This window comes from Podarcis bocagei, assembly GCF_964188305.1.
Source record: "Podarcis bocagei genome assembly, chromosome: 2".
In the NCBI taxonomy this organism is placed as follows: Eukaryota; Metazoa; Chordata; class Lepidosauria; order Squamata; family Lacertidae; genus Podarcis; species Podarcis bocagei.
In genome coordinates this window covers 96,739,465-96,762,608 of record NC_138126.1, presented here as the reverse complement: position 1 = coordinate 96,762,608, position 23,144 = coordinate 96,739,465, and the positions used below count along the sequence as shown (strand labels likewise).

The window sequence follows — 23,144 nt, the reverse complement described above, 5'->3', positions numbered from 1 at the left end:
TCCCTTCCATCCAGAGATTCAAACACCATCAACAAAGAAGGGCAATCAGAATTCTACTACACATGTATGTAAAAGTGTAGGGGAAGAGGACTGTTGTTATTATTATGATTATTTTTCTATTAGGCTGTCTGTCAGTATGCTTTTTACTATGTTTTTATTATATATTTTATCATTGATGTTTGGTAATTTATTATATATTTTATCATTGATGTTTGGTTTTTAATGTCGTACACTGCCCTGAGATCTTTTAAAGTACCGTATTTTTCGCTCTATAACACGCACCCGACCATAACACGCACATAGTTTTTAGAGGAGGAAAATCCGTAGGCATGCCACCCGTAGGCATTCCCTCCATAACACGCACAGACATTTCCCCTTACTTTTTAGGAGGAAAAAAGTGAGTGTTATGGTGCAAAAAATACGGTATATATCTTGAATAATGAAAACAAACAAACAAATGGTCAGTGGTGGGGAATCTCTGACCTGCTGGCCTAGTTAGACCTGGCAGAGTCCTAATTTGGCCTAATTTCCCCAAAGCTACACCCACCCACAGATGACGTCAGCTGCTGGGCCAGTAAAGAAACAACTGCAAAGGAAATGATTCAGGGGCCTTCGAATTGCATGCTCAATTGCTCCCTGATAAGTGGGGATTGTACCCATGTCTTTTAAATCTGGCTCCAAACACAAGCCCCACTGGGATTCTTTCCACTCAAACTCCCAATCTGCACTCCAGAGTGAAGCCAATCCCTGCCAAATGCAGGCATGAAGTTGGTAGTGATTAGCTGACTGATGGTGACTTCAAGCCAAGCTAGAATTGGCTACATTCTCGAGTTTCCAATCAGGATCTCTGGAATGGGGCCAATCCCTGCTGAAAGTGGGGCTTGCAGACAGCTCAGGATATAGCCCACTGAGCTGAAAATGTTCCCACCCCGGATATGTTTCATGTGAAAATATGTGGGTTCCCCTCACTCCCACTGACATGATACAAGTAGTACATATATTGCTATTGGGTGGTGTCCAATTAAGTAATACTCACAGTGGACCCACTGAAATCAATGTGCTTATGTCTACTGATTTCAATGGACCTACTCTTAGCATGACTTAAGTTGGATATCACCCACTGAATATATGAAGGCTGGGAAAGCCATAAATCTCCAGATGTTGCTGGACTCCAGCTCCCATCAACCCCAGCTCCAACATGGCCAATGCACAAGGATAAAGGGAGTTGTACTCCACCAACAGTGGTTGTGTCCCGCTAAAAAGCAGGCCTTGCTGTGGTGTTCAAAGTCTCAAAACATTACCTCTCTGTTAGGTAATGCACAAATTCAGGGTGCAGCAACTTGAACTTTCCGGCAGATGCCTCAGATCCAAAATATTGTTGTGGCCTGTGGAAATAGAGCAAATAAAAATAGTTTTGTTGCATGACAACAATTAGACAGCGCTGAACTGATCCTGTGACTGGGAGAGAAAAACAATACATAAAGCAGAAAAATTGTACCATTTGTCAAGCGCCACGATGCCCGATAAAAATACTAAAAATGGATGGCGTAAAAATTAAATAACTCTCCAGAAATCTGGAAGAGGAAATCCAAATGGGATTTGCAGAGGGAAATGGAACCCATCTGCACCTGCTGCTGGATGAGGTCCAGGAGAAGGGATTTCTGCTTATTCCTCCTTCCCACCTGCTGTCCAGAGGCCGAGCTACTGAAATGGTGCTGAAAACCTTACATCTCCCTGCATGCCTCAAGCTTCCAGCCTACCAGTGTGGTGTAGTGGTTAAGAGCGGTAGACTCGTAATGTGGTGAACCGGGTTCGCTTCCCTGCTCCTCCACATGCAGCCGCTGGGTGACCTTAGGCTAGTCACACTTCTCTGAAGTCTCTCAGCCTCACTCACCTCACAGAGTGTTTGTTGTGGGGGAGGAAGGGAAAGGAGAATGTTAGCCGCTTTGAGACTCCTTTGGGTAGTGATAAAGCGGGATATCAAATCCAAACTCCTCCTCTTCTACCCTGTGCTTGCCCCTCTTAGATCACTAATGTATGAAGAGTTCATGGAACGTGGGTGGGATTGAGCTTGCAGTACTGCCAGTCAGAGCTTTTAAAGCAATCAAGGGATTTTTTGGTGAGAAACACAGAGAAAAAGAGAGAAGAGGTCAGAGAATTGCAGGAAATTGTAGAAAAGGAACTGGAAAGGTAAAATAAAAAGGTAAGCTCCAGCCACAGGCTTGCATCCATGCTTGCGCAAAGGAAGACCTCGTGCTTCTCGTTTGGACTCAAGCATCTCACCATGTGTCCTTGCACCCTATACCCATGACTCTTACAAAGCATCAAAAGAGAAAGCATGAGATCAGTTGAGCTTCCTCCCAACAGTTTCCATGAAAGTTTAAAAGATTCTTCGGTGCTTATGAGAAACTCTGCAAGACCAGTGTCATACCACTGACATGGGAGTTCAATCTTAGGACTTCCACATGACATGGAATACAATCTCATGATACAATAGCTCTGGTTGGGTGTTCTGGAAGTGAGGCTATGTTGCACCTCCCACTGTCATCTGCACATATTGTGCAAACATCTGAAAGGAGGGAGCTATCATGTGTCTACAGGCTTCCATGTGACCTAGAACCCCCCCCCCCCACACACACACACAATCAGGAAGCATGAGCAACTGAGGTTCTACATCCTGTAGAATCCTGTACCTACAACAACTCCCTCCCCACTTCAGACATTTGTGCTGGATGCGAAGATACCTAATTCAGTGCAGCCTTGCTTCCTGCTTGCAAATTCCCTTCAACCGTGAGTGGAATGCCTGAAAAATAGGGCTGGCATCACTGAGGACTGAAGGACTGGAGGAAGCACATCTACAGTTGTAGAGACATGTGCTACAACTGCACTACAATCCCCAGAAGTGTGATTTTGTGAGAACAAGATAACACAATCATTTTTAGCAATGGGGTCTGGCTGCTTAAAAACCTATTTACTGCAGGGTTAGCTTGCCAGCCTGAAAGGTTGCTCTCTGAGCTGCCTCAGTAGGAACTGGAAGCACAGAGACATTAAGGCTGAACAGAAAGCAGAGTGCAAAGGGATGTCAACACTAAGAACTAACAGCGGCTGATGTTCCTAGCTGAATCTGCTCTGGATGTCTCCAGGAGGACTGAATGCAAGGAAAGAGAAGCAGACAAGGAACACCTACTTACTCATCACCCTTGTCATACCCGTCTGGGACCGGGGTACCCAATATGGCAGATCTCAGCATGATATAATCTCGTAGATCTGAGGGGATGAAAATGTAGCGGATGTCCTGAAGCAAAAATAGGGGAGGAATGCAAAACACAGAATAGAAATTTAAGAATTGCACATGGCACCCACAACAAAATGTTGCTGTATGGGTTCCAGGGTGTCAGCCAGCCATATATAGACTCTTTTCCAGATACTCCATTCCTGGCTCCTGGTTTTCCATTCCCACTCACCTTTGAAGAATAGATAAGATTATTGATGTACGTACCTTGCCCTGTGGTATCTGTGTGAAGCCATATTCTGCATAAGCAATGAGGGAATTCTTCATGGTGTTTACTGTGAAACCATAGAAGGAGATTTTCGTCCCAACATCTTCCTCGAAGCCTTTGATCACTGCCCCATTAAGCCTGTAAGGGGTATTTTCAGACATACATAGGTGTTAACCAGAAGAAACAACAGATTCAAGATTTTTTTTTCGTTTGGCAAGCTCTCTGACAGGGGTTTTGGGGGAGCATTTTACACCTATACCCACCCGCAAATTGGATTTGGGTCCCTCCTTAAGAGGAAGGGATGCCGACCCCATTGTACCTGAAGACGAAGTCATGAGCATCTATCTCCTTGCCTTGACGAGAGCCGTTCAGAATCCCACCATTCCCAACCACAGCACAGCGGCTGCAGGCATCGGGGAGCCCGGTCTTGCTGAAGAGCCTGCCGCTGGCAGAGTCATTGAGGAGCTGCACGGTGGACGCAATTGCTGCCAATCAGAACACATAGATGCACATCAGGAGGAGGGCACAAAAGGCTGATGGATGTGTTCCCTCTCTGCCACCCCAATGATTGCTTGTGTCATTCTTTACTGCCAACCACTTTGGGCAAAGTGGATACAGAAGGAACTATGAATCTCAGAAACTGACTAGTTCAAAACAAATGATACGAGCTAGTTTGTTTAGGGTGAACTACATCAGGGAATTGAACATGATGAGCTTCTGATCTGTTTGACTTCCACAGACCCGTGAAACATCCATGAATTGAATTTTGGAACAGCTTGATATACATAGTATGTTGAGGATGTCTTAACGTTATCTCCACCAAATAAAACAATGCTTACTTATTTCCCCAGCATAAAGCAGCTTTTGGGGTGGGGGGTTCTTTTGTTCAAAATTGATGAGTAACAGTTCATGATGAATCAATTGAGAACTGCAGCAAGTTGATTAATGGCTTTGAGTCATTGTTTTGAATAACTCATTTTGTGGTAGCTCAAACTCCTGCAGATAATAGAGATGAAGCATTTGTTTGAGGTGCCTTAGTTCCTTCTCTTACCCCTTCTTCCAGATGGAGCTCCCCACTTTTTCCTCTCAGTGATACCGTCAGGGCAGGACTATGTGGGCAGAAGGCACAGGGCCCCACTTAGCAGGAGAAGCCTTCAAATGCAGCAGAGTGGGTGTTCATTTTGAAGTAATACACACCACCATCTAAGGCAAGGCCACCATCTAAGGCATTTTTATGTGGGTTCCTCTCACTCCCATCTGTCCCACCAACATGAAACACGCAAGTAGGACATAAACTGGGTCTCACCCTAGAGCCCGGACACTGAGGTCCAGCTCCGAGGGCCTTCTGGTGGTTCCCTCACTGCGAGAAGTGAGGTTACAGGGAACCAGGCAGAGGGCCTTCTCACTAGTGGCGCCCACCCTGTGGAATGCCCTCCCATCAGATGTCAAGGAAATAAACAACTTTTAAAAGACATCTGAAGGCAGCCCAGTTTAGGGAAGTTTTTAATGTTTGATGTTCTGTCGTGTTTTTAATATTCTATTGGGAGCCGCCCAGAGTGGCTGGGGAAGCCCAGTCAGATGGGTGGGGTAGTAATAATAATAATAATAATAATAATAATAATAATAATAATAATATACACAGAATGGACCCACTGAACTAAATGAACTTAAGTTGACTGATTTTGGTGCGTCGGCTCTGAGCATGACTTAAATTGGATGACATCCATTGAACAGCTGCAACCCTCCAGATGTTGTTGCACTCCAACTCTCAATAGCTCCACCCAGAGTCCAAAATTGCTTAAATGCACTACAGTTCCCCATGCTACCGGTTACAGAGTGGGGTGCAGGGAGCTGGGGAACCCCAAGAAAGGTCCTTTGCCAATGTGGCTTCTGTGCTGAACTCATCTCAAGGCAGAAGCTTTCACACTTCCAAAAACTCTCTGCAGCCAGTTTCCCCCCTACGTTGCTTCTTTGATTTGAAGCATGTCCCACATTCACTTTCAGTTAAGAGATTCAGGACATCAGCTGGCCAGGCAGACAGCGTGCCTGGCAAGAAAAGGAAGAGTGGGCAATGTGGTAGGAAGTGAGATAATGCCCAAAAGCCAATGGCCATGAGCAGCAGCGGCGGCGGCGGCGACAACAATGGAGTAGGTTGTGCCAAATGCTTTTGGTTCAAGTTAATCATCACAAAGACACTGGGACCTTTTATTCAGGCAAATGTCACAAGGCGTTGATACCAGCGTTTTCAAAGGCTTCCCCTCCCTTCAGATCTAAGTCTTTAAAGAGATGCCAGAGCCTGTGTGGAGCCCGCCGTCAAAATGACGACACTTGCAAACATTGGGGCATTGATGAAAGTAGAACGTTGAAAATTCATTTGGGTTTGAGCAGCTGATAGATGAAGAAAGACTTGTTTTTCCTTTTCTTCTGCTACCTATTTCCCCATGTCCTTCAGTTGTTGCTGATTCAGAGAAGGCACCTTTTTTTATATAGGAAGCTCACTGAATACATGCAGAACGAGCAGAGAGGAAGGATGCTTCTTTTGGGTCACATAAATTGTGAACAACATCACTCCTCAACATCTGATCAGGGGAGGTATATCATTCCTGATAAGGATCAGTCACCCCCTTCCCCATCACCTCAATCTGGATCAGGCAACCTGGATATGTGATGTACTCCACTGGCTGTGGGGCAACTCCCATGTGGGAAGCACCAAGAAGTAGCAGTGGCATGTGGGCATAAAGAGGAAAAGAGATTCTGGGTGCAGCTGCAGATAAGATGTGCGGAAACTACAGGCAACAACACTGATCCTGGGCTTTAGAGCCTTTAGGTGCCCTCTCTCTCCAAGTCAATAACAGTGATTCAGCTGTCAGGAAGCCAGGGAAACACTGCCAACCTGCCCCGCTGTCTGTTACTGGGTTACATGAGAAATCAGGGATAGGGGACCATTTCACCCCAATGGACCAGATCTTTATTTCTCAGGGCCAACTTTGACAGCTGGGTTGAAGAGAGGGGACTGTTTTCTTTTGGGGCAGGAATGTGTTTTGTTTTTTTTTTTTTTTTAGAAGTCCACCTATGTTATCAAATCATTCAGCACATGGAAATTCTCAGCATTATCTCTGGTTGTGATCCACGGAAATAAACACAGATCAAAATATAAAAATGTGTGATTAGGCAGAAACGGGATGTGCACACCGGGTTAAGGCACAAGCCATGGCTGATGGTGAATGAGGAGCACATGTGAGCGGCACGCCCTGCCTTATCACTCCTCCCCTAGTGCAAGTGGAGCAAGGAATCATGAGCCACGACCTTACTATGCCATGCAAACTTAACGCTCGCGGTTTATTTCTCTCAAACAAACCATGACGGGGAAGCAAAAGAACAAAACATTGGCTTCAGATACTGGTTTGTTTGGAGACAAACACCTGGCTTAGAGGTCCCAGCAAGGCAAGGGTCATGATGTGTTGCTCATGCCAGGGGATGAGTGAAGCGGGAGCGATTTGGCAGCAAGCTTTTATTGCTTACCATGTTGTCCAAACATGACTGCTGAGGTTATGAGTACCAGCATCAATTCATGGAGTGTGCCAAGCACAATACCCCAAGAAAGGATGTATTCTTGCTTCATGTGTTCTATTACCATCTGGCAGGCACTGGATGGTATGAAGTTCCCTGGGCATTACGAAAAATTGCCATGGGCAGTCACTTGTTCGCACCAAGATTGGTTCATGTGTATTTATGCCACCAACACCTCCTGGAGCAGAGCATTGTGAGCCCGGTTTAGAGCTAGGGTAATTAGATCACAGTGCATGCATCCAATGTAGCATACAACAGAGTAGCCCTCTAGAGCTATGTCCCCAGCCCATTACCTGAATATGACAAGCCACGCCAGCCGTAGGGGACTTTGTGCTCTTTTAGCTTCTCCCAGGTCTCCGGGGTGAAGTGCTGCTTCTCCATCAGCACTGGGATGCCAAAATCAAACTGCTTCCTCATCGTTGGGTCCACCTTTACTTTGGACTTCAGTGAGTGGGGACACAAACCGGACTGAGAAAGGCTTGGCGTGAGCAAATCCTAAAGTGGTAGAAGTTAACACCTGTCAATATTTCTTTGGAATGTCTACTTAGGTAGGTCACAGAGAAGACCGGCAAAGAACATAGAACAACCTTAACAAAGCCCCAAATTATATACAGGAGTTCTCGGTTACAACACTACAAACACATGTTCATTGATGAAAACATTCCTGCACCCGGAAAACTCAAATGCTGAGATCAGGGGCGATTTTGCCAAATCAAGCAAAGAAACAGAACTTGAAAAAGCCTGTTGACATCTTTGGTTCTTGTCCAATGGCAGTGACAGAACCACAACAGAGCACTGAACCCAAAGGGGAGGAAACAGTAGTTGGAGCAACGTTGTACAGAGGTTTGGGCTACACCCTCTGGGTTTGCTTAGCCTGAGCAGCTGCGCTAAACGTAATGTGGGATGAAGCCATGCAGGAGACTGGAACAGCCCTGGTGGGACAGGTGGGAAGTCAGGTGTGCTGAATCAGTGCATCTGATCTCTTATCAGTTTTTCTGTGTCCTGAGAAGGGGTTGCTGGATTTTCGTTGTCTGTTAAAACTTCCAGTGGGCAGCAGCTATCAGGTCACTAGTTCAGGGAATTACGCCTGTACTGAAGGTACATTGTTTAATTAGTTGACTGTTAAGGGTTGATGCTGCTCAGGACTAAACAAATGTTCCGCCCACACAGACACAACCCACTTGTGTAGCAGTTTTGCTTTGCTTTGCCCTTTCTTTGGGGTCAGCTCTTTCCTGCATCCCATAACACTTGATGGTACAGGAAGGAAGGGAATGTATAACTATTTTCAAGCTGCACTGAATATTGAACAAAGAAATGGTGGAGGAGTATTGCAAACACCAGAGTGGGGTGGGGGCAAGAATCATGGTTTAGGGAAACGTTTTTCTCTTCTCCTTGTGGGTCAGAGGAGAAAGCCTAAGATTTGTGGTTCTTCCTCCTTTGTTGTGACTCACAATAGGAAAAAAATACATGTTCTGGGATGTGGGATTGGAGATCAACGCTTTTTCACTTCTCGGCAACTCTGTAAAATAGCATTCCATACCGTCATACAAGTCAGATAATTTAGTGCACTAAACGAAGCATTCCAAATTTACTTCTATGGATCCGCATGAGCTTAAAGTCAGATGTTAAACAGCAGTGAAGAATCGTATTCCTAGCTCCCACTGTTTGATGCATTTGCACTGGCTATGTAAATACGCTGCCCATGATTAAAAGCCTGCCATTAACATCAAAGGCAGATTCACACGGGCTACACGGATGACATCTGCTGCTAGACGGATGATTTGAATGTCAAAATTTGAATTCCAATTTTGGGGGCCAAATACCAATTTTTAAAGTCAAATATGGATGGTATTTGAGTTCTGATGAGAACGTCCAAGGCAAGCATCAGAATCCAAATATTGTGCAGCAGAGTCAACCTAAGCACACTCGTGGCTGGGGTTTTTTTTTAATTAAAAAAAATATTCAACTCATAGCCAGAAACATTTGCAGAAATTCTGATTTTATTTATTTTTACAGGATACCTTTTCAGATGCCACTCTTGCACAATGACCCTCAAAGTGGCCTACTGTCAGAGCTGCCCGAGGTCCCAGCTCACAAAGGACCAACGCCAGTTCGTTGTTATATACAAAAGTCTTTATTGAAGTTCATTTTCACTTTCACAGCCGCAGCGTGCAGCTCTACGTCTGAAACTCTAGACCGCTGAAGCTCCGTCTGAATCTCCTCCCCCCAGGCACCAGTTTAAGACTCTAGCCTTGCTCCACCTCTTCCTTTGCTCTTTCCTCCTCTGGCTCCGCCTGTCAGCTGGGGTCTCGCCCTTCCTAGACTCTTCTCACGCTGAGTCCCCTGAGTCTTCCTCCTGCCTCCGGCGGGCTTTAGGACCTGGTTCCCAATCCGGGTTTTCGGCTGTCCCACGCGCCTGTACATTCGAACTTGGCGCGCGCGCCCAGCCGGCAACCTTCCTCCTGACCGTTACACTGCTCCTGTCACTGCTTCCCCCTTCGGGGAGGCTGGCTGGACCTGACCTCCCCTCCGTTCCCCCACTCTCCGATAGAGGCGTGGTCAGCCCTGACTCATCTTCTCTCCCTGCTGGAGAAGACGCTGACCCTGACGCATGGGACTCTTCCCCCCCCACTACGCTCTGGTGGGGAAGCTGGTCCTGATTTCCAGCTGCTGCTTTGGGAGTCCCCGCTGGCCCCTTGTTTCTGGTGTGTCCCCCCTGGGACCCCCCTCGCCCTGACCATCGGCGCCTCCTTCTGGGAATCTTCTGATTCGCTGGAGAAGCTCATGGAATCTCTCGGGTCACTGCCATACTCCCCTACGCTCCCCTCAGATTCTTCCCCTTCGCTCTCCATCTCCTCTCTCCCCTGTGCCTCTGTTCCTGAGCCCCTGACACCTACAATAAAAATAAAGTGAAGCAGCAGCCAAATTCTCTGATAATTTCTGTGATCGCAAGGGATGGCGTGAGGATAAGGATACTGCTGGCTGTCGGTCAGAGTGAAAAAAGCATTAACCAGGGAAAGTGATATCCCCTTAGGAAAGGATCTGACAGATGGAGGAATGGGTTCTTTTCAGACAAAGTTACTGGACAATACAGTTGTTCTCCATTTACTGTGCGCATTTCAAGGCTCCATGTTTCTAGAGCCCTCTCCCCAAGGAAGTACACATGGCCCCACCTTTGCTACCTTTGCAATATACTTTTTCAAAAAAGAAGAAGGGGGGAAAAAGGTTGCAGACTGTGTTTACCAAGCAGTGTTGTGCTGGGCTTTTAAACAGCTGTTGTGTGTATTTAGTTCTTTCACTGGTTTGTTTCATAAATCTATTTTTTTTTAAAGCATGAAGGGCCTTTGCCTTGAAAGGCAGAATGTAAATAAGATACATGAGATAGACATCCCTGCAGATTTTGCATCAGTTCTCGGCAATTGCCTTTTCCTTGCAAATTAATGCTAAATTGACCAGGAAAACGTAATATCTAGGTTCAAAATCTACTTAAAGCATACTAGGAGATTTGGGGCATGTCACTGATGCCTTGCAGTAACCCTTTCTTCTCTCTCTCTCTCTCTCTCTCTCTCTCTCTCTCTCTCTGTGTGTGTGTGTGTGTGTGAGAGAGAGAGAGAGAGAGAGAGAGAGAGAGAGAGAGACTGAGCAAAGCATCCTAAAGTATTTGTTTATTATGTTGAATTCAGACTTAAGTCTTATTCAGAGTAGATCCACTGAATTCAATGGGATTTAAATTAGTCACAACTAAGACTAGCTCTGTATTTTATCATTATAAATGATATAAATGTATTTTATCATTATAAATTCTAAACTATTACACACACACACACATTATATGAATATGCTATTCATTTCTCTGTTTAGTCTTAAGATATCATAACCGAATTCTGCATGATGGTTCCCAAGATCAAGGAAAAGGTTTTCATCTGGGGACATCAGAATGCCATTTTGAATTGAGCTGGCAGACTGAGCCTTTCAAAGCTTCACTGATTTTAACCAATGATTGCAAACCTGTGCTGATTTGTTGTTGCTGTTGCTCCTTAGAAACCCCAAAGATTGCCAGGTATGAGGTATTCAAATCCTGTGGATTTCAGTGGGTCTGCTCTAAGTGTTAATTGAGTAAGACCATCAACTGATAAATTTTCACAGCATGCAACCCTTTTTCACTAAGCACACCTGACGCTAGGGCACTCTGTGGCTTAGAAGTCCAGAATTTCCTTTTCATGGGTTGTTCCTCTTGGTTGTAAACTAGCAAGCAAGAAAGTGGGGGATATACCTGTATTTGTGCCGTGCCTGTTCTAGAGATATGTGGCCAACCTCTCTAACTCTGAATTAGAAACAAGTGTTGTGGAAGATTAACTCTTACGATGTGAGCCTTGAATAGCAGAGAGTAAATAGTTTTGTCTTTATTTAGTTTTTAATGTTTGATGTTTTGCTATGTTTTATATGTGCTGTAAGCACATTATGATGATGATGTCTGGGTGCTGAACTGCTTTTGGGAATGGGACAAAGGGCAAGGAAGTCCTTCGAATGAAGGATGGACTTGTTACCTTCTCCTTGGGATGATTAAGAATTCCTCTCTCAGATGAATTTTTGGTTGGGTTCCCCCTAGAACGAAAACAGCAGGAAAAGGAGACTGACTTTCACGCACAAACATTTGTTCACTGTATACTGAGATGCCTTCACTATCAAACAACCCTTTCTAAGGGTTTGATCAATGTCCAGTGATTTAGATATGAAATCTAGACCCTTTGAGTGGACGCGGGTGGCGCTGTGGGTAAAACCTCAGCGCCTAGGACTTGCCGATCACATGGTCGGCGGTTCGAATCCCCGCGGTGGGGTGCGCTCCCGTCGTTCGGTCCCAGCGCCTGCCAACCTAGCAGTTCGAAAGCACCTCCGGGTGCAAGTAGATAAATAGGGACCGCTTACCAGTGGGAAGGTAAACGGTGTTCCGTGTGCTGAGCTGGCTCGCCAGATGCAGCTTGTCACGCTGGCCACGTGACCCGGAAGTGTCTGCGGACAGCGCTGGCTCCCGGCCTATAGAGCGAGATGAGCCCACAACCCTAGAGTCTGGCAAGACTGGCCCGTACAGGCAGGGGTACCTTTACCTTTACTTTAGATCCTTTTATAGCCATGGGATAGTTACAGATTGATGAACCTGTTGTACTGGGTCTGTCCCATTGCCATCTAGCCCACAGGAAGCATTAAAGAGCATATATCAGCATTGAAGTGCACTTATGAAGATGAAACCTGTGATACTGTTTGCCTGTTGTGACAATCAGAATGTTCAGTTGCTCGAGGAACTAAACACTTGGTAGTTGTAATTCTATGAGGAAAGGGGAAGTTGTCAGCATGGCTGGAATTAAAAGGTTGCATGTGGCAGGTTAGGAATTGGGAAGGAAACCTGGATGTTGGGAAATCAAGGGCCAGGGAGTCCAAAGACAAGAAAGATGAAGGAAGGAAAGGTGCAGGGCAAACCATGGAATATGAAAGACAAAACTAGGAAGAGGGGGCTAGGGCTGCAAACTATTGTCAGAAGGGAAGTGGGCAAGCCTAGGACACTGGGGAACTGTGGGTCAAGGAATCAAGAGGGTTATTAGCCAACATGGTGCCCTCAGAACCCTCTAGGCTACAACCCCCAGAAGCTCCAGCCTAAATCCTGACAGCGCAAATCTGCTAGCTGTGACTTATCTCGGCCCTGACATCCCTCTGGGGGCAAGAAGGACCCAGAAGAAGTGGGTGACTGAATCAAATGCATTGATTTTAAGTAACCACCCAATTGTCTGGCAACATTTCTGTGAGGAAGGGTTCACTCCAGCCTCACTCACCTCTTTGTGATGCTTTCTCTGGGCAGACTGTGGTTCCTGACATCTTGGGGAATTTCTGCTTGCGCTGGCCCCAGTGTCTCCTGCTGAAGCAGTCTGAAATACAGAAACAGAAGCAGGTGGAGAAGTTATGCATGGAGTTCTCATTTCATGCCAGCGTTCCTATAGGTTCCGCCTCCAGAGACATCCATTTTATTCCACATTCGTGCTTATTTGTGCCCGTGACGCTACTGGATCAGTCACACACAATCCCACTATCAATACAGTTTGCATTTCTAAATGTTTTGGGATGGTTTGCATGAAATAGTCCATGCATATCCCATAATCTTCTGCTGAAATCCCATAACCTTTTATCCCACAAATGTTCTGGATTATTTTTGTGCTGGGTTTGTTGTACCGTAGCCCCTATAGACAGCAATGACCACCTCCTAGTGGCGCAGCAATAAAACTTCTAGCACATTTGCAAAGCTAAGCAGGGTCCAGTATGGGTTTCAAATTGGATGGGGGACCATGTGTAGAGATTGCTAAATAGCAGGGGGTTGGGCTAGATGACCCTCAGGGTCCCTTCGAATTCTATGATAGCACTGGGGAAGCATTGCAGAACAAACTCAAGCAGGATAAATCCACCACTAACACACTTATTATTGTGTCAAGGACACGTTGCAAAGTGTGCCTGCAAAAACTCCAGTCTGGAGAGGCCCTCAATCTGCGCTGCCACATAGCTCAGCTCTTAGATCTTGCAAACTTTGTGTGACTTTAGCTCTGAGGTATGTAGCTGTCAGTGTTTAGCAAAACTCCTGAATTAACTCATAATTTAGATACTGAGGAATAACGTGTTCCACCATAAAACATGGCAGCATGAAGCAATTCCTCCCCCTCCCCCCAGTTTTTGCACAACACCTTAACTATACAATGAATTTAGATCTTAGAACACCAGTGCTGGTTTCCTTGTTTTTACATTGCAGGTGAAGTAGAAACAAGCATGGAGAATGTGGAGTTCAAGTACAGTGATACCTTGGGTTAAGTACTTAATTCGTTCCGGAGGTCCGTTCTTAACCTGAAGCACCGCTTTAGCTAATGGGGCCTCCTGCTGCTGCCATGCTGCCGGAGCATGATTTCTGTTCTCATCCTGAAGCAAAGTTCTTAACCTGAAGCACTATTTCTGGGTTAGCGGAGTCTGTAACCTGAAGCGTATGTAACCTGAAGCGTATGTAATAGGCACATTAAAAAAACAACAACACAACCTTCTCTACTGGACTTCCCAGCGCTTGTAGGGATCCCAGTTTGCTCAAACTTGGCCTGAGTTGGTAAAAGGATCCAGAAAGAAGGAGCAAAAGGCATTTGGGGGGCGGGGCGGGGGGAGCAAGGGCATAAGGACATGTTCCAACAAGATGCAGCAACTTGCAATGACAGAGTCTTGTGGTAAAACTGAAACCGGCCCATCCACATTTTCTTAGCTTGAACCGGTGTGATTTGGCAATCTCTTGCTTGGCTCAAGGCTGTTTCTCAACCATGCCTTTTGCAGAAGTGAGGTGGTTAGAGTGCCTGTCTATGGCTCTAATCCCCACTCCAGCAATGAAGCACACTGGGCTTTTGAGAGAATAAAAAAGGAAGGGATGAGGATAAAATGGGGAGAGAATCAGAAATGCTGCCTTAGAATCATAGAATCATAGAATCATAGAGTTGGAAGAGACCACAAGGGCCATCGAGTCCAACCCCCTGCCAAGCAGGAAACACCATCAGAGCACTCCTGACATATGGTTGTCAAGCCTCTGCTTAAAGACCTCCAAAGAAGGAGACTCCACCACACTCCTTGGCAGCAAATTCCAATGTCGAACAGCTCTTACTGTCAGGAAGTTCTTCCTAATGTTTAGGTGGAATCTTCTTTCTTGTAGTTTGGATCCATTGCTCCGTGTCCGCTTCTCTGGAGCAGCAGAAAACAACCTTTCTCCCTCCTCTATGTGACATCCTTTTATATATTTGAACATGGCTATCATATCACCCCTTAACCTCCTCTTCTCCAGGCTAAACATGCCCAGCTCCCTTAGCCGTTCCTCATAAGGCATCGTTTCCAGGCCTTTGACCATTTTGGTTGCCCTCCTCTGGACATGTTCCAGTTTGTCAGTGTCCTTCTTGAATTGTGGTGCCCAGAACTGGACACAGTACTCCAGGTGAGGTCTGACCAGAGCAGAATACAGTGGCACTATTACCTCCCTTGATCTAGATGCTATACTCCTATTGATGCAGCCCAGAATTGCATTGGCTTTTTTAGCTGCCGCGTCACACTGTTGGCTCATGTCAAGTTTGTGGTCAACCAAGACTCCTAGATCCTTTTCACACGTACTGCTCTCAAGCCAGGTGTCACCCATCTTGTATTTGTGCCTCTCATTTTTTTTGCCCAAGTGCAATACTTTACATTTCTCCCTGCTAAAATTCATCTTGTTTGTTTTTGCCCAGTTCTCTAATCTGTCAAGGTCGTTTTGAAGTGTGATCCTGTCCTCAGGGGTGTTAGCCACCCCTCCCAGTTTGGTGTCATCTGCAAATTTGATCAGGATGCCCTTGAGTCCATCATCCAAGTCGTTGATAAAGATGTTGAATAAGACCGGGCCCAAGACAGAACCCTGTGGCACCCCACTAGTCACTCTTCTCCAGGATGAAGAGGAACCATTGATGAGCACTCTTTGGGTTCGGTCAGTCATCCAGTTACAAATCCACTGAGTGGTAGCATAATCAAGACCACATTTTACCAGTTTCTTTACAAGAATATCATGGGGCACCTTGTCAAATGCCTTGCTGAAATCAAGGTAGGCTACATCCACTGCGTTCCCTTCATCTACCAGGCTTGTAATTCTGTCAAAAAACGAGATCAGGTTAGTCTGACATGACTTATTTTTCAGAAATCCATACTGACTATTGGTGATCACAGCATTCCTTTCTAGGTGCTCACAGACTGTTTGCTTAATGATCTGCTCCAGAATCTTCCCTGGTATTGATGTCAGACTGACTGGGCGGTAATTATTTGGGTCCTCTCTTTTCCCCTTTTTGAAAATAGGGACAACATTTGCCCTCCTCCAGTCTGCCGGGACTTCGCCTGTTCTCCAGGAATTCTCAAAGATGACTGCCAGTGGTTCTGAGATCACATCTGCCAGTTCTTTTAATACTCTTGGATGCAGTTCATCTGGCCCTGGAGACTTGAATACATCTAAACTGGCCAAGTATTCTTGTACTATCTCCTTAGTTATTCTGGGCTGTGTTTCCTTTGCTGAATCATTTGCTCCAAATTCTTCAGGTCGGGCATTGTTTTCCTTATCGGAGAAGACTGAGGCAAAGAAGGCATTGAGGAGTTCAGCCCTTTCTGTGTCCCCTGTTTGCATTTCACCATCTTCTCCTCTGAGTGACCCCACTGTTTCTTTGCTCTTCCTTTTGCTACGAACATACCCATAGAAGCCTTTTTTGTTGTTTTTAACCTCTCTAGCAAGCCTGAGTTCATTCTGTGCTTTAGCTTTTCTGACTTTGTGTCTACACGTGCTGGCTATTTGTTTGAATTCCTCTTTGGTGGTTTCCCCCCTTTTCCATTTTTTGTACACATCCTTTTTTAATCTTAACTCAGTTAAAAGTTCTTTAGATAGCCACTCCCTGGTAGGAAGGCAGAATATTCAACATCTTTATCAACGACTTGGATGATGGACTCAAGGGCATCCTGATCAAATTTGCAGATGACACCAAACTGGGAGGGGTGGCTAACACCCCAGAGGACAGGAACACACTTCAAAACGACCTTGACAGATTAGAAAACTGGGCCAAAACAAACAAGATGAATTTTAACAGGGAGAAATGTAAAGTATTGCACTTGGGCAAAAAAAATGAGAGGCACAAATACAAGATGGGTGACACCTGGATTGAGAGCAGTACGTGTGAAAAGGATCTAGGAGTCTTGGTTGACCACAAACTTGACATGAGCCAACAGTGTGACGTGGCAGCTAAAAAAGCCAATGCAATTCTGGGCTGCATCAGTAGGAGTATAGCATCTAGATCAAGGGAAGTAATAGTGCCACTGTATTCTGCTCTGGTCAGACCTCACCTGGAGTACTGTGTCCAGTTCTGGGCACCACAGTTCAAGAAGGACACTGACAAACTGGAACATGTCCAGAGGAGGGCAACCAAAATGGTCAAAGGCCTGGAAACGATGCCTTATGAGGAACGGCTAAGGGAGCTGGACATGTTTAGCCTGGAGAAGAGGAGGTTAAGGAGTGATATGATAGCCATGTTCAAATATATAAAAGGATGTCACATAGAGGAGGGAGAAAGGTTGTTTTCTGCTGCTCCAGAGAAGCGGACACGGAGCAATGGATCCAAACTACAAGAAAGAAGATTCCACCTAAACATTAGGAAGAACTTCCTGACAGTAAGAGCTGTTCGACAGTGGAATTTGCTACCAAGGAGTGTGGTGGAGTCTCCTTCTTTGGAGGTCTTTAAGCAGAGGCTTGACAACCATATGTCAGGAGTGCTCTGATGGTGTTTCCTGCTTGGCAGGGGGTTGGACTCGATGGCCCCTGTGGTCTCTTCCAACTCTATGATTCTATGATTCTATGATTCTATATCTGTGTAACGAATGAACCAATGAATAAACAAATGTTATAAGAAAGATGCATGGCAAACCTACATCTAATCAAACTTCTCTACTTTGCCCAACTGCCTCATATTATTAGGCAAGGCAGGAACGTTGTTGACTTGAATGGCAAGCCAGACTTCTTCCTGTTCCTACAAGGCTTAGCAGGCCAGAGACAAATGAGACATGCTGGCCCTGATTCAGGGACATTCCTGCACAACAGCAGGCTGCCTGCCGGAGGCTGTGCAGGATGATCCCCCTCCTTCTCCCCATCAAAGAGATGATTAACGCTGTCAGCTTAGATTGGAACAGCCCTTAGACTTCGCCACACACAATCCATGCATGGGAGATGTGAGCTGGCAACTCTCATCCTCTGCCTGGCATTGCATCTGTGGCAAAGGAACACAACACCTGCACAATGCCTGGCCAGGTGCTGGATCTAGGGATTTTGCATGCAGATCCGCTCCTCTGGATCTGAGTTCCCATTCTTTGCCTTCAGTAGAATACCAAACTCCAAGGAGTGTGAATTTTTATGTCCAGCTGCTTAATATTGGTATTAAGTATTCAAAGCCTCCTTTGTGGCTCTGGGCCACTAACAACAGGTGCGGATTAATGGCTCACATCAGTGCAGCAGATCACCTCAGCCATTTGGATCATGGAGGATATCTGTTCAGGGCTACTAGCAGGGCTACTGGCACTGATCTTATCAGTGTTGGTGCCAGGGGGCAGCACTCTTCTGCAGGGCCCCCACTTCCAATCTTTGGAGCCCCTTGGCCCCACTTCCCTGTTCACCTGCCTAACCCCTTTGACAATGCAAGTGGTGACTCAAGTGAGGAGACTCAAGTGAGGGGACAGAGCAGCATGCTGTCCCTTGGGGTGGTTGTGAGGCTGCAGCCCAGAGAAAGAGGGCAAGCAAATGGAGGCAGCAGTGAGGAAGACATGCCCCCCCAAACCTGGAACCGACGCTGACTTGGATGGTCAGCTTGTATCAACCTGCAGGATAGGAGCAGGTTGACTGGGATGAGGAGGCAGGGAGAGCTGCTGCAAGAAATGGCTTTTGTTTTGTTTTGCCGTGGAGACTACCCCACCAACCTCAGTCTCCCCTCAGTCAGCCCCTCAACCCATACCCCTGGTGGCATTGCTTGTAACCCTTCTCTTCCTTAGGTTGTAGGTTGCATACATACATTCAAAGCGCATTCTTTCCCTCAAAGAATTATGGGCACTGTGGTTTGTTAAGGGTTGCTATGAATTGTAATTCTGTGAGGGGTAAACTACACTACCCATAATTCTTTGAGGGGAAGAACGTGCTTTAAGAGTGTCGTGTGTACACAGTCTTAGTCTCAGTGTTGCCCTTGAGGATGGGGACAAAAGTAGAATTACCTGTCTCCGCCTGTCTCTCAAGGGCTGTGGTTGCATGCCCACTATTGGTCTCCCTGCCACTCTCAATGGGCATCAGCCCCCGCTGTTTATTTTAAATCTGCTATGGTTGCCTTAGAGATCTCTAGAGAAACCATATTTGCATTTCTGAACGTTACTGTTTGTTACTATTTAAGGACTATTGTTGCTGCAAACCTAACACAGCCTGACCGTGTGTGGCTTCTTTGCCTTGCAATAATTGCTCAACCAGTACATTTTTACATAAAAGGATTATTACAAAAGACGCAAGGAGTTTTCCATTCCACGTTCTTTGGAAAGCAAATGGAACAACTCTCGAGCCCTCTCTCCTTGGAAAGCAAGGAGACCCCGTTAAAAGCAGTGGCTGTGAATGTCTTCCACTATCGGGGAAACAAGAAGCACAAAGTATATTTGGGAATCTTTAAAATCCAAAGGGTTGATCCAGCCAAATAGCCCAGTTAAATTTATTGTGGATAAGAAAACAGCTTCAGGATCCCATTTAGGATCTCCTTGCCCCATGCAGGAAGATCCTGACTATTAATCTAACTTTATTCTGAAATAAAATCACTCACAGGTCCCAATCTGGAACATGCTTCTGGATCAGGTTCCTGTTTTCTGCTGGAAAATGCCCCTTCCCTGGCTGCTATTTGTTCCCGAAGGTGCTGTTGGCAGTAAACATCCCTTTGGGTTGCTGAAGTAGCAGCCATAAGATGAACAATTTGCAGTAGAAATCAGTGCAAGACTGACCCCAATCAAACCTGCAGTGCATTCCACACTGAGGCCCTGAAACTGGTTTTTCCTCCAAATGATAGTGATCAGTTGAAGGATTATTATCATTATCATTATCATTATTATTTAAAGCAAGCATGCTACAGATCTAGAGGTGTCCATGAAGAAAGGAATTTCAAAGGAATTCTACTTGAATGATTTCAAAAGGAGGCACCAGTATGAGATGCTGTATTACTTACTGAGCAAGGAATCTTGGCCGGAAAAAAGACAATGGCTTCATTTCCTACAACAGCATAACTCAGTTTTGCCAAGTTGATTGTACCTGTCACTGCTTCCTGTTAAGAAGCACTTGAGCTTGTTTTGAGCAACTGTAATTCAGGCATAAATTGGGCAATGACAACTCTGAGCACTCCCCTCTAAAAAAAGCTCAACAACTTTGGGGGCACTCCCCCCAAAATAAGCTCAACAACTCTAGGCAATGACAATGGGTAGATCACTGTCTTTTTTTATACCGGGAGTAGATCACAGTCTCTTGGGAGTTATCTGTACTTGTTGCATCTCATTGCTTCCAATGTCTATGCACTTTGCATGTGTATAAAAAGGACCCCTGACAGTTAAATCCAGTTGCAGAGCTCATCTCGCTTTACTGGTCGAAGAGCCGACGTTTGTCCGCAGACAGCTTCCGGGTCATGTGGCCAGCATGACTAAGCCGCTTCTGGCAAAACCAGAGCAGAGCACGGAAATGCTGTTTACCTTCCCGCCAGAGCAGTACCTATTTATCTACTTGCACTTTGACGTGCTTTCGAACTGCTAGGTTGGCAGGAGCTGGGACTGAGCAACAGGAGCTCACCCCGTCGTGGGGATTCGAACTGCCGACCTTCTGATCGGCAAGCCCAAGAAGCTCAGTGGTTTAGACCACAGCGCCACCCACATCCCCTTGTATGTGTATACATACCTGCAATTGAAGATTAATATTACCATTCCTGAATCTGATGATGTGGCCTCTAGTCCACACAAGTTCCTGCTTATTTGTTAATCTTTAAAGTGTCACAAGACCCTTCATTGTTGTTGTTGTTGTTTGCATATTTAAGGTAGCAATCCTCACACACCTGGGAGAAAGTCCCATTGAATGCAGTAGGCCTTACTGCTGAGTAAGCATGCATAGAAGAAGAAGAGGAAGAAGAAGAAGAAGAAGAAGAGTTTGGATTTGATATCCCGCTTTATCACTACCCTAAGGAGTCTCAAAGCGGATAACAATCTCGTTTTCCCTTCCTCCCCCACAACAAACAGTCTGTGAGGGGAGTGAGGCTGAGAGGCTTCAGAGAAGTGTGACTAGTTCAAGGTCACCCAGCAGCTGCATGTGGAGGAGCGGAGACACGAACCCGGTTCCCCAGATTACGAGTCTACCACTCTTAACCACTACACCAAACTAGGATTTGTTTTCACCTCTAGGTTGGTAAGATTTAAGCATGTGCTTCACTCCTATAGTGAAACAAATTGAACATCAAATGTGCTCAGGTATCACTGGATCATGCCGTAGGTCTGGACAAATCAGCATATTTGCATGTGAAAACCATTATTTTACTGTACTTAAAGGAGCAAGTAGTTACAGAGTTATTGTAAAAAGTACAATGAATGAACAGGAAGCACTTTGTGTTTTTTTTTTTAAAATAATATTTATTAAAAGTTTAAGAATTAAAGAAAAAAGTAAAAAAGAAAGAGAAAAAATAAACAATACAAATCAATACATAAAAAAGCAAAAGACACAATACATCAAAACAAAAACAAAAGCAAAAAGAGTTAAAAACACATCCAATATTTCCATATCTTTATCTTTCATTAACTTGTTTCATCGACCTCCTCACACCTCCCTTTTTGTGTTCTAGTTATTAATTATTTCAGCAAATCCTTTCCATCTTTCACTGTTTTCTGTCATTTAATTATCTTAATTTATTTTACCCTTATCTTACCATTAAAACCCTAAAACTTATTTATACTTAACTCCTTATAACATTTCTACTAAAGCCATATAATTTCATTCCAACATTTTTCTAACACTCATTAATTTTGCAACATTTCTCTAAATAATTTTTTAAAACTTTTTTCCAATCTTCTTCCACCGTCTCTTCTCCCTGGTCTCGGATTCTGTCAGTCCTTTCTATCAATACCATATGGTCCATCAACCTGGTGACCTTCTGTCCGAGGCTCTTAACTCTCTTCCATGTCCCTTCTGCAAATCTTCTTCATATTTATACATGCACTTTACTTTATCTTCTGCTGATCTTGTTCTTAATTTCCTTCCTTTGGCACTGAGGAGTAGATCTCGGGGAAACTCCAACCTAACAATGTCTTTATTCCTTCTTGACAGGTCAACCCATTCTCCATAGTAAAAACTAAAGTCCAAAAGATATTTCAGAGCGCCACTCTCCCCCTGACCCAAATCCAGATCCCAAAGGCCAGAGCATCCCTGCACAGGAGGATCTATCCAACTTTCCTTCTCCAATCCAAGCAGGGCTCCATCCCACCAAATCTGGCTTTCTCTGGATTCGATTATTCACAGTCAATGAACTTTCCCAAAACGTCAATCTTACTGGCAGCCCGTTCTCAGGTTCGAAACGGTGGTGATTTATCTTTCTTCACTCTCTCTCCTGCAGGCTTAAACGATCCAGAATTTCCCCCCTCTTCTCCTGCTTCCAAGGGGGGTTTAGTAATTTTAACCGATGGAGATTTAATCCTTTACAAAAGACTTTCCAGGCTTTAGCTTGCAACGTCTTTGCTTCAATCTATTTACAAAAGAGGAAGGCGGACTTCCTGTTTGAAACCTTCCCGTTTTGATGCCAAATTAAGAAGTTTAGAGATCCAATTTTCCGTTCTACTCACGGGTAGTTGTTTAGAGTCCAGTTGTCCACAGGAAAAAGTCAGCGCTCTCCGGCAACAGCAATGCGGCTTCACTCCGTGAAAGAAGCAGTCAATTCGAAGCACCGCGCCGCTCACCCCACGTCGCTCCGGATCCCCGAAACCGGGTTTCCCCGCGAGTAGGGGAGGCGCAAAAGGTGCCAGCCGAATCCCACATCCACAGGCTTCTCCCGCCTGTGGTTTTTAGTGGGTCTCCGCCTCGCCATGGCGGTCCAGACCCTGATTTCCACGGAGCGGATTCCTCCCGATCAGAGGAAATCCGCCATTGCCGGAGGCGCTAACCCGGAAGTCCAAACAGGAAGCACTTTGAGCCTGCATACACACCATCGATTTAAAGGTTACTGGAAAATGCAGCACTGTGAGAAATAAACTACAGTTCCCAGTACATTTTTTTTTAGGGGCAGGGACTGTGCTTTAAATGTATGGTGTGTATACAACCTGAAACTACATAAATATTATTATAAAATTATTTCTGAGACATGGGTCTCCCAGTCTAACTCAATTAAAGTACTGTACAAACATAGACATTAACAACTGTCACTTCTTATTCACAAGGACAGACAAATCTGTCAGTTTCAGATTCTCATTTCCCCCAAACTTCAG

At 45.3% G+C, this 23,144-nt stretch overlaps 1 protein-coding gene across 2 annotated transcripts in view; it reads right to left on the bottom strand.

Annotated features, from left to right (window-relative positions):
• Positions 1-23,144, bottom strand: part of ST6GALNAC2 (ST6 N-acetylgalactosaminide alpha-2,6-sialyltransferase 2) — a 40,419-nt gene that overhangs the window by 2,946 nt on the left and 14,329 nt on the right. For both annotated transcript variants that reach the window (XM_081185419.1, XM_081185420.1), the window contains exons 2-8: positions 12,896-12,988; positions 11,618-11,675; positions 7,364-7,565; positions 3,820-3,985; positions 3,500-3,638; positions 3,192-3,295; positions 1,302-1,385 (exon numbers count right to left, since the gene is read on the bottom strand). In XM_081185419.1, the coding sequence (XP_081041545.1) occupies positions 1,302-1,385; positions 3,192-3,295; positions 3,500-3,638; positions 3,820-3,985; positions 7,364-7,565; positions 11,618-11,675; positions 12,896-12,988 (846 nt within the window). The remainder of the gene's footprint in view (positions 1-1,301; positions 1,386-3,191; positions 3,296-3,499; positions 3,639-3,819; positions 3,986-7,363; positions 7,566-11,617; positions 11,676-12,895; positions 12,989-23,144) is intronic.